Source organism: Melanostigma gelatinosum (assembly GCF_949748355.1).
Source record: "Melanostigma gelatinosum genome assembly, chromosome: 22".
NCBI classification, from domain to species: Eukaryota; Metazoa; Chordata; class Actinopteri; order Perciformes; family Zoarcidae; genus Melanostigma; species Melanostigma gelatinosum.
In genome coordinates this window covers 3,028,557-3,039,316 of record NC_136655.1, presented here as the reverse complement: position 1 = coordinate 3,039,316, position 10,760 = coordinate 3,028,557, and the positions used below count along the sequence as shown (strand labels likewise).

Here is a 10,760-nt window from a genome sequence, read left to right as displayed (position 1 = left end):
CTAGTTGACAGTATTAAAAGCCCACACTGTCTCGTCTTATGTTTTGCATTCTTTCACATTTTCAGAAGAGGTTATGAGGGAAATAAAGGTACCAATTTTTGAGGACATAATATAATCTGACAAAACAAAACTTCCCTTAAAGCCCCAAGAATATGAATATGCACCACTAATGTAAAAATATCCATGAAAGTGAGTTTCCCACATTGTTTCATAGCGCTAACATTTAAAACTGAGTACACTGGACGTAAAGGTCGGAAAGGTCAGCCTTTCATAAAGTATGGACCGGAAACGTGTGCTTCCGTGCTTTTATTCTGAAGGCATACACCGGATGCTCCCGTGTATACTCCGGTGTATTCTCGCTCCTTCAGCCGCGTGCTGCAGCAGGAAGAAGAGACGCAGACTGCAAAACTCAACTATGTAAGTTTGACACTTCAATTATTTAAAACTAAATATGAAACTGCTTCTTATGATTTATTTAAACAACTAAACCACCGGTTCAGGTGTCAGTTACCCTCAGAACACGCAGCTGTCTGGAAAACAAATGTGGTTGTGTTGTATTAATACCATATTTGACTGTTAGATTTTAAAATGAGAAATAAGTGAGACTCTTATCTTTGACATCTGAAGATATTCTTTTAACTATTTTCTGACATTTTACATCCGATATGACTTTTTGTGCCAAAACTTATCTTAAACTGTGCATTTGATTTCAGGTTCATCAGGAGATGCTTTGTTTCCTAAAGCGGAGAAGAGTTTGTGTGAAAACAGGTATGTAAAAAACCAACACTTGTCCCCAACAGGTGAGATATAAAGGTAAGAAGATCACGAAGGCGTAAAGTTCTGCAGCTAATTAAAAACTTTAAATAAACCGTTTAAATGAGACAACAAAAACAACTTAGAAAATGAGGGACAGCTTCTGTTATTTTTGAGAATCTCTTTATTTGCACAAAAAAACACAAAAATACATAATCACAGAAAACTATCCTAGAAAACCATTTATTAAAACTAAAGGTTCCAAAATGAAACGGTCGTGACAGATTGAAAAGTGCATCAGTGAATTGAAACGAGAGGAAATCTCCGTGTTGTCACATTAATTCAGTTCAGTCGGGAATCAGAGCAGACGAGGAGAGGAGCCGTATGAATATATTAATACAAGAATAACCATTAAACCGTCGACTCAGTAGTTTGTCTGCTTTGCTCGTCAGTGAGAAAATAATTCACAATCAAAAATAAAGACTCAGTCTTTTACAACAAACGTCGGGCAGATGAGACGGTCGTTTCATACTTCAGTCATCAGATCTTTGGTTGGATGTTAATGAATGCATCTCCACAAAATAATAATCTCATATATTGACCTTTTTAAATGAGAAATACCAGCGACAGAAGGGTTGACGAAACAGTATAAATGTTTATGGCAAAAATAAACATGATCCAAAGAAAACAAGTGGTTTCCTTAAAGGTCACATTTAAAAATACATCAAATATAGATTTGTAATTGTTATTTGGCCTTAAAGTTCTCACATCCAACTCAAAGCAAAATAAGAATTTGTGGTAGAAACTATAACAGAACTGATCTAAAACTGCCGACTGAAACACAGATCATGTGAAAAAGGACTTTTTGGCAAAACATTATATTTTTCTAAAATGACGGCTTCCTCCTGCTGATGAGGAAGTTCATCTCTGGACCAACAAACGCTTCAGGAAAGACAAACAGTGACGATTCGTTGAGTTTTGAGAAAGAAACCGGTGCTTTAACACAAGATGACAAATCACTGAAATAATGTAAATGTTTGTCTGACGCTGGAAACAAAGTGGGAGATTTTTAAAATGTCACACATGAGCCATTAAATCTGATTTATTGATTGACCGGAGATTTTAGTTGCTTTTTACTAAAATACTTCTTGCTGCTCGATTAAGGTTCTCCCGTTTCTAATCTGAAAAACTTTTCCTTTTTTAGAGTCGTCGTGTTTAGTTCTTTATCACTCTACAAATGTGCATTTTACAGTCTGATCACGCTGACAGATATTTATTTATTACCCGCATCAGAAGCAGGACATCACGACCTTTAATTAAAGTAATTCATTCCTAATTTTGATTTATTTAGTAAAAATGCTACAAAAAATTGCTGCTAATTGAAGAAAAACAAGCAAATTGTCGTGTTTTGAAAAGCATTTTTTGTAAATTTACGAACTTTAAAAAATTTCTTTTAGGCTTTTCACTTTGTGCAAAATTGGTAACTTGTGATGGAAAAATGATTTGATATTTTCTCTTTGATTTGAAGAAACACTACCTGGTTGACAATATGAATCTGTAGAAACTGTCCAGGTGACCCAGTAAATGTTGAGATGAACAAGTTTCTCTTCGATTAAGATTGAAATTCTCGAGGACCATCTGAATGTAGAAAACAAATGTCCACCAGGCACGCTGAGTAACATTTAGACTAAAACATGAAGACCCTTCCGTGAAGTGGCCACTGATTGGATCATTGATATGAAGTTCTGAACAGAGAGAGAAACACTTGTTTGCAGGATTTTAAATTGACCGATCAGACACAACGCTCACAGGAAAATAGGAACGAATGGCTTTGCGGGTGTGAATCCATCCTGCATAATTTCCCTGCACGTCTACTGACAAACTCACGAAACAGCAGCCCGATCTGGAAGCTTTAAAAGTGGGTCCGGCACCCAGAGAGGCCTCCAGTCCCACCTGGTCCCTTTTTTTACTCAATCCATCTACGAAGAGACTCGGCTCAGGAGGCCTGAAAACAAGGCAGCAACAGCAAGAAAGGCCCGAATACAAAAACACAACACAGCCCTCCTCTTCCTCCCTCCGTCCTTCATCTGCTCGTCTTACTTCGTCTTCTGTCGGCTGAGGCGCCAGCCGTGGTTCGGAAACATCTGTCGAGGGTCAAATTTATACCTGAGGAAACAGGACAGAGGAGTCAATATTCTGTGTTTTTAAAGTACTTTGGACGTCCAAGAAGAGAGATTTGACATGAATTTATAGAAAAGGTAATAAAATGTATTTAATAATGTATAAATAAATATTTTTATTTTTCTAGTACTCCGTGAAACGATCCAGACCTCGAATCGTACACGCCGGGCGTCCGACACGACTGTCCGGAGCAGGACTGCAGCATCATCAGCCGGTGGTTCATCTTCTCCAGGACTTCCTGGTCGATGGTCTTAGCGATGTTGGTCAGCTGGAAGGGGTCAGCGGTCACGTTGTAGACTTCTACAAACACCTACAGCAGGCAAACGTCCCCAAACAACATTACCGTCAAACTTCACAACTTAAGGCACGAAAGCAGGGATGCATTTGACCACCAGGTGGCGCCAAAGTATAATATTTACACACTAGTGGCTTTAAATGCACTCAATGTAATGTGTGTTCATCGTTAACTTCACTGCCACAGCTTGTTTTTCTGATATCTTAAGATCCGGACGTCCAATGACTAAAATCCTAAATCCGGTTAAAATATATAGTTAACGACTCAAAAGTGAATTGTAAAATATGTCTTAACTTGATTTATGACAACTTCTTGTCGACGACCACAACAAGTTTCTCCAGGTTTAAAAATGTGGATGATTACTACACAACTCTACAAAATGTAAAACATAAATCTAGTCGTTTTAATGCGGAAACGTTACGTATTTCGAAGGAAGAAAAACAAACCTCATTATCGTCGAACTCGCAGTACTGCAGGTTGGCAGAGGGGGCGACTGTTCGCACACAGGCGTACGTGTTGTTGTACGAGTCCTCGCACACACAGTCGGGGAAACACTCCTAGAGACGGAAGAGAGAATATACATGAAGCTGCTTCTTTACCTGCTGCGGAGAATATTAAACGTTAAATCTCGTACCGAGACTCCCGGCCCCAGCAGAGGACAAGCCGGGTTGGACACGTTGCTTCCTTCCCCTTCATACTCCACCAGGATGTCCGTCCTCCAGCTGCTGCTGTTCATCTTCCCCTCCTGGTGACGCACAGACATCGTAACGACAAAAACGCTGAGCTTCAACTGGTGTCGTGGTTAGATAATAACAGGACGATCGGTGTTATCTAGCTGCCAATAGATCGCCCTAAACGTTACATTCATCTAATTGAGTGACCTCACCATAACGGGCAGGAAGGACATGCCGTCCATCTGCGTCTTGTTGACGTTGTATCCGGCGATGTCCAGGATGGTCGGACCGAGGTCGACGTTCGCCACCAGCATCTGACAACAAGATGAATTTAATGCGTTTAGTTCAACAAGCGCTGCAGGCTGAGGCAGAACTACACAAACATGCTCAGGTGTGTGTGTGTGTGTGTACCTGGCTGGTCTGGTTGGGCTTGATGTTTGGTCCTCTGACCATGAGAGGAACTCTGATGTCAAACTCGTAGAGCTGCCGCTTATCCAGAGGGAGAGAGAACTGACCTGGAAGAGACGGCGGCAGAAAGAAACACGTTTTAAATTTAATAAAATCTGAGTGTTCAGAAATCCTACAAATCTCTGGATCCTTTGTTTCTAACTTTCCCCCAAACTTAATCGGTTGACGAGGTTTTAATAAACTGGAGCAAAAACACCCAGCAGTGTAACAAATACAAATACTCAAGTACAATCTCAACAGTATTTCAGCTCTACGTCAGAGGCAAATATTGTAGTTTTCTCTCATCTATATTTATGAGACACAGATACTAGTTAAATAGAAAGATATAAAATATATAATTTGATGCTGTACGATACTAATATTAGTATACAAAGTATCTGAAATTGGCTTCATTGTGCGGTCACACACCTGTGTGGTAGCCGTTGTCGGAGGTGAAGAAGATGTACGTGTTGTCCAGTTCAGCTCTGACCTCTAAACTCTTCACTATTTTCTCCACCAGGTCGTCCACCGACAGCAGAGTTCGCCACCTAGAGGCCAAGACGAGCAACAACAAGCCTGCAGTGAAACCAAACCGAGTGAAATCAAGCAGACACAGCTGATAAATAATGAAGTGAAATACCGAAGGTGCCCTTTTAAGAACGCAGGAAGAGAACAGAGAGGAAAGACGACAGGAAGAGGGTGATGATGAATCAAATGGAGAAAGAGAGAGAAGAAAACTCACCGCTTCCTGAAAGCATCGTCCAGAACATGAACAGACGAGTTGGTCATCGGGGTTTTAGCTTGTCTGATCAACCAGTGTTTGTCCTGAAGAGAGACGACAGGAAAGAAAAGATGCATTCAATCGATCGGTGGTCAACTTTTACATATTTTCAGTGAAAGGAAGAGGAGTCCCCTTACCTTCCCGTGGACGTTGAAGTTGGGGTCTCTGGGAGCCTTGGTGGTGTTGAAGCTGTTCTGGTACTGAGGGGCTGCAGTCCAGGGCGAGTGGGGGGCCGGAATGGAAACCATCATGAAGAACGGCTGGTAGTTGGATTTATACTGGAGGAAGTCCAGAGACCTGTTGGCCTGAGAGAGAGAGCAGAAACGTTACTACAGAAGCTTAAAAACGAACTTCCAATATTAAAAGTTGCTTTAAAAAGCAGTTTATTTCATGTATATTAAACTTTACTCTTTAACTCCCAACCCCCAGAAATTTAATTCTTAACAGACAAAAATTGCAAGATTTGAACATACGATACCTGAAGTCACCAGCTGTTATAGGACGCAATATAAAATGTGAGGCGTTTGATTTGCTCACCAGGACGTCTGTCAGGTAGTCTTTGCTGTAGTCTGCTCCATGATCCTCGGCCTTCCCGTTCACTGACAGAGTGTAGTTGTAGTATTTAGAGTTCTTCTCCTGGAAAACACAAAGCACGTTTGTGAAACACTGTGCGTGAGATAAGCCTTCAGGTCACGAGTTCTTCTTACATCGGTGTTTGTTTAGTAACGGTGAAGATAAACTTGTCTGCTCTGCAGTTGGATTACGGGCGTGACCTCCGTTTCATGACTCCAGTAAACCGGTTAGAAGAGTAAAGAAGCTGTAATTTGATCGGTTTGTTAGTCTGACTGCTTCTGCAGAGCTTCCAGTCACATGACCGCATGGACTGCACTCAGTTTGACGCTCTGTTGAACTTCCCACAGAGATGTTCTACGATGAAACAATGTAAATGAACATGCAGGGAGTTAAATACTGCTTTTTAAATAGTATTAACAGCATTTTAATACCAGAAAAGGTGAAATAAAAGCCGAAGAGGCCTTAATTCTGACCCAAAGATGATGAATTCGTGGCTAAAAGATTTTTTTAAACGTTTGAGTCTTACCAGTCCGACCCAGTAGCTCCAGCCTGGAGGAACATGCTCCACTCCACCAGCCTCTGAGTGCCCATACTGAAACACACAATGTGTGTTAGTTTAATGACAGACTGTTACAGCAGCACAAAAACACAAGAGACAGATAAACGGTAGAAACGATGTATAACCAAATTAAAGATAGAAAACTCTGACAGCCATGTTAGCAGCTCTGTTAAAGGGACACTACAGCCAATAACAGCGTTCATGCACTGCTCTATTGTCAGATTTTGGGCCGTTTTGTTTCCATAACGCATCTTCTTTTAGACGAGCAGAAATAAATCATCCAAAATACACATTTAGTGGTTTATTTCACTACTTTGTCTGTGCTTTATGAAAAGTCAGGAGGGAAATGAAGCGCCGCCTATCAAGCTGATCGTTGATCACAAGTCTCCGCCCCACCACACCTGATTAGACTACGCCCCCAACAGTATATAACCCCGCCCCTTTCACTCTTTCCCCTCCAAGGCAGAACAAAGAGAAGCCACTTGGACTTTCACGGTTGATATGACTTGTATTGTTTGACAGATAACAGATTGTCCAACATCCAACTGTTTAAATCTGCCCTCAAATGCACCTTCTTCCTGGATTTTGTGTTTACATCTGCCCCACAAACTCTTTCTTCATTCTGTTGTCAGTCCGGACTAAAGCTGGCTGTGTGTGCTGACCTGTGACGAGAGGGTCACAAGTGGAAGAGTTAAGAAACTCTGAGATACAAGGAGAGAGGGGAAGTTAGAAAACGGGGTTAAGCGTCATCCGTTTGCTATTTAGATGAAGAGTTTGTCCCGGTTCCCCATTCGACCATCTGATGATCACGAAGGGTCGATGCAACTTTGCCAGTTGGACTTTACCATGACTTAAAAAAAAAAACACATGACAGAAGATCTTGTGACTAACTGTTGACCGTCACCTGAGAGGCAATTTTCTATTGCAGGTGTTCCAAAGAATGCTGCACAGAGCAGCTCTTCTTTTGTTTGTTTAATGTTATTAATGGACAACTATTAGTTAATGAGCAACAGGAAGTCAATCTGCTTTGATGTGCAAAGGAAATGATTTTACACTTCAGATACTGAGTAGAAGGAAATGTTCCAAACAGAAGACGCATGTTTCGGTTTGTACAATCCCATCGTCCGTTACCTGGTTCAGATACTTCCCAGCGAAGAAGGTCTGGTAGCCGGTGTAGGTCCTCAGCAGAGCGGGGAAGGTGTGGGCCTCCTCGCTCTTCTGCCAGGCTTTGCTGCTGCAGTTCCCCTCCAGCGTGTTGTTGATGACGTGGTGGTTGTGGGGGTATTTCCCCGTCAGGATGCTGGCTCGACTCGGGCAGCACAGCGGGCTGGCGACGAACTAGAGGCAGGAAGACGGCGGATGAAAAACACGTCTGTGTTGGGTTTCTTTCATCCATTTCATGAGGAGACATGATGATGATGATACTTACTGCGTTTGTGAACGATATCCCTGCGTCACCAATCAGTTTTTTCGTCTTGGTGAGTGGAGTCTGGAAGGAAAAGATAAATTGTGATAAGAAGTAATTTATTGGCCTCCATTGCACTCAAACACTCAAATTAAGCAACAAGCTCCCTTTTACACACTTTCATAACACACTTGTTTTAATGTACTCTGTATTTTATTGTAAATGTTCATATTTTTCTATTTGACGTCTTTTACAATTTACATTTGTCACCAAGCCAAATCCCTTCTATGTGGAACGTATTTGGCAATAAACCGTCTCTGATTTTGTTTCTTACAGTCGTTAAATTAAGATGCGACGAGGCTGCAGCTCTTCAAGACCAACGCATCACTACCTAACATGGTGTGTGTGTGTGTGTGTGTGTTAAGTTGGGCAGCAATTAAAAAGGTTTGTATAAGAGTACAAACAGGAATTGATAACATCACAATGAAAAACAATAGATGCGAAACAGACAGGAATAAGAGGCTAAAATAAGCAACATGGTTCTGTAAAAACTGATTTTTAAATATTTTAAACATGAATATGTATAATATATTTTACAATACTCATCATCCGTAACAGCTCATTAAACAATGTTTACAAGTGTGGAGAGCAGATTAAAGCAAGTGATAAAGCTGCTGACTCAGGGAAATGTTGAAATGATGTGTCCAACCAGCAGGAATGTGAGCAGTCGGCTTAATCAAGACTGGAACCAAAACGGTCAATTTTACATCAATTAAATCACACATTTTTAATGGCATCACTACAATTGAGCTGCAAAGTGACGACTCGCTGCTACTAAAAACAACACATGCATTAACATTAAGAGCAGAATGGGATTTATTTACCAGACCCCCGATGGCGATGTCCAGGTCGTCGGTGAGGATCAAAACGATGTTTGGTCTCCGGGTTGATTTAGCGAACACTCCGCTGCTCAGGTTGCTCCACAAAGTGACGCAGATTAGGAGACAATGCAATAAAATCGTCGGAAACGAGCGATTTGAACCCATTTTAAAATAAACGAGTGCCACGCTATTGAAGCTGTCCGTCTCCTACTTCAGCTCCGCTTCTTATAAGAGCGTCACACGTTGAGTCCTCTGCGGAGAGGAAGAAAAAACAGGACAGACTCGGCCCTGTTTCTGTTTGAGACAACACTTCCTTGTTTCCAGGTCACGTGCTTCTTGGCTACGGAAGCCCTAATCAGCTGTTTTAAAGACCTGACGCCCCCTCCAGCATGACTAATGAGTAAAAAAAACTGTTTTTCTTCTGTTAGGATCTGTTTTTAACTTCTCCATGCTGTTTGTTGTATGTTCTAGTTCTGCATTGCTCTAGTTTATAATAAGTAAAAGTAGTAACACCTTTGTGTCAAATTTAATATTATATTTAAGGATTTAAGGATAATTCAAGTCAATTTTCAGAATTTGCATCATAAGGAATGCAGCAACAAAAACATTTCTCTGTGCAGATAATATGGCCGACATCTTCACATTAAAGATTTGACATGAGGAAAAAAACATTGACGGTGTTTGATTATTATTTTATTTATGTATTTGATATTTATTTTACTGAAGTAAAAGCTGAAATGTATTAGAATTCAAATATACTGACAGTACCAAAAGTTGTAATTTCAGACTCGTATATGTTGTTATTCTGCGATGTTGTACATTATTAGTGAAACATCAATGTGTAATACAACATTACAGCTGTTAATGGTGAAGTTAATTATTTTATACACTGCTGGGTTGCATAATCTACAATAATACATCATGATTTATTTGTTGATGTATTTGTTGTATTAATATAATTAATTTAGCAAAGTCACTGAAGCTGTCAAATGAATGTAGTCAAGTAAAAGGTACAATATATGCTTCCAAAATGTAGTGGAGTAGACGTATAACATAAAATGGAAATATTCAAGTTAGGTACAAGTATGTGAAAATTGTAAAGTACTTGAATAAATGTACTTAGTTATGTTCCACCACTCGCTATTTGTGCTATAAAACACCTTTTATTGTGATGCTTTAAAAGGTCGATATTAGCGTGTTGCAGATGTATAGAATGCATCTTATTTATATATATATATTTGTAAATGTAAAAACCAAAGTAAATACCCCACGAATTAAATTCAAATTGAGCTTTCATAAAGAATATGCCTTGGTAAATATCAGAGAATTGTCCATATTTTCAAAAGTAATAATAAAACATAGATCAAAATCTTTTCAGCAAGACCTAGAAATCAGAGAATATATATATATATATATATATATATATATATATATATATATACACACACACACACACACACACACATACATACATACATATATATACATACATACATATACATATGCATGTACATATATATCACTTATTAACATAATACATTCAAAGAAACAGATAACTTTTGAAATACTGCAATTTTATTGTGTCATACTTGCATTTTGGGGTTTTGAAAGTCATATAGTAAGATTAAAACATTAATATTTGTATGATTTCTGCAATACCACCATTTCAGCACAAAAATATTTTTTTTTTACGTGTTAAACAACCACCAATACTAAAATAGCACATTTAACTGGCGATCAGAGCAGAAATACATGAACAAGACAACGTGTAAATGTCAAATACAATCTGCTGGGAGCCTAAAAGTGCGAGTCCATTGTCATATTTATGTTATTTTCCACATTCAATTATGTTAAAAGTTGCTGTTGCACACGTACAAAACGACCTGCTGGCGTAGTGCTAGAACAAGGAAGCTGATTGGGCGTTAAACTTTTGTCTCCTCCGTGATTGGTCGAGCCACAAGCACCTGTCGCGCGACCTGAAGAAAGTTTGGCAGCCGTTGAGAAATTTAGCCAGTGGGCTGGCCCATTGTTTAATCGCGGAGGGGGGTGGCAGGGAACTCGCGTCCGGAACGTTCAGGAAGGAAACTAAAAGCTGTCAAACGGGTTTCTACCTTTTCTGAGGTGAGGAATGGAGTGCTCCAGTAACTCTATCCTCCTCGAGACACCTCAAAGGAAAACTTTCCAACTTCTGCGGTGTTGTCTGGAAAAATT

The 10,760-nt window shown here is 39.9% G+C and overlaps 1 protein-coding gene across 1 annotated transcript; it reads right to left on the bottom strand.

The window, feature by feature from the left end:
• Positions 1-930: 930 nt before the first annotated feature.
• gnsa (glucosamine (N-acetyl)-6-sulfatase a) lies at positions 931-8,815 on the bottom strand. Its single transcript, XM_079294101.1, has 14 exons — positions 8,553-8,815; positions 7,693-7,752; positions 7,395-7,601; positions 6,231-6,296; positions 5,669-5,767; positions 5,269-5,436; positions 5,093-5,175; positions 4,780-4,898; positions 4,315-4,418; positions 4,116-4,217; positions 3,864-3,974; positions 3,676-3,786; positions 3,084-3,244; positions 931-2,919 (listed from the first exon to the last, which is right to left on the bottom strand). The coding sequence occupies exons 1-14, from the start codon at positions 8,712-8,714 to the stop codon at positions 2,850-2,852; spliced, it is 1,623 nt and encodes a 540-aa protein (XP_079150227.1). The 5' UTR covers positions 8,715-8,815; the 3' UTR covers positions 931-2,849.
• Positions 8,816-10,760: the final 1,945 nt, after the last annotated feature.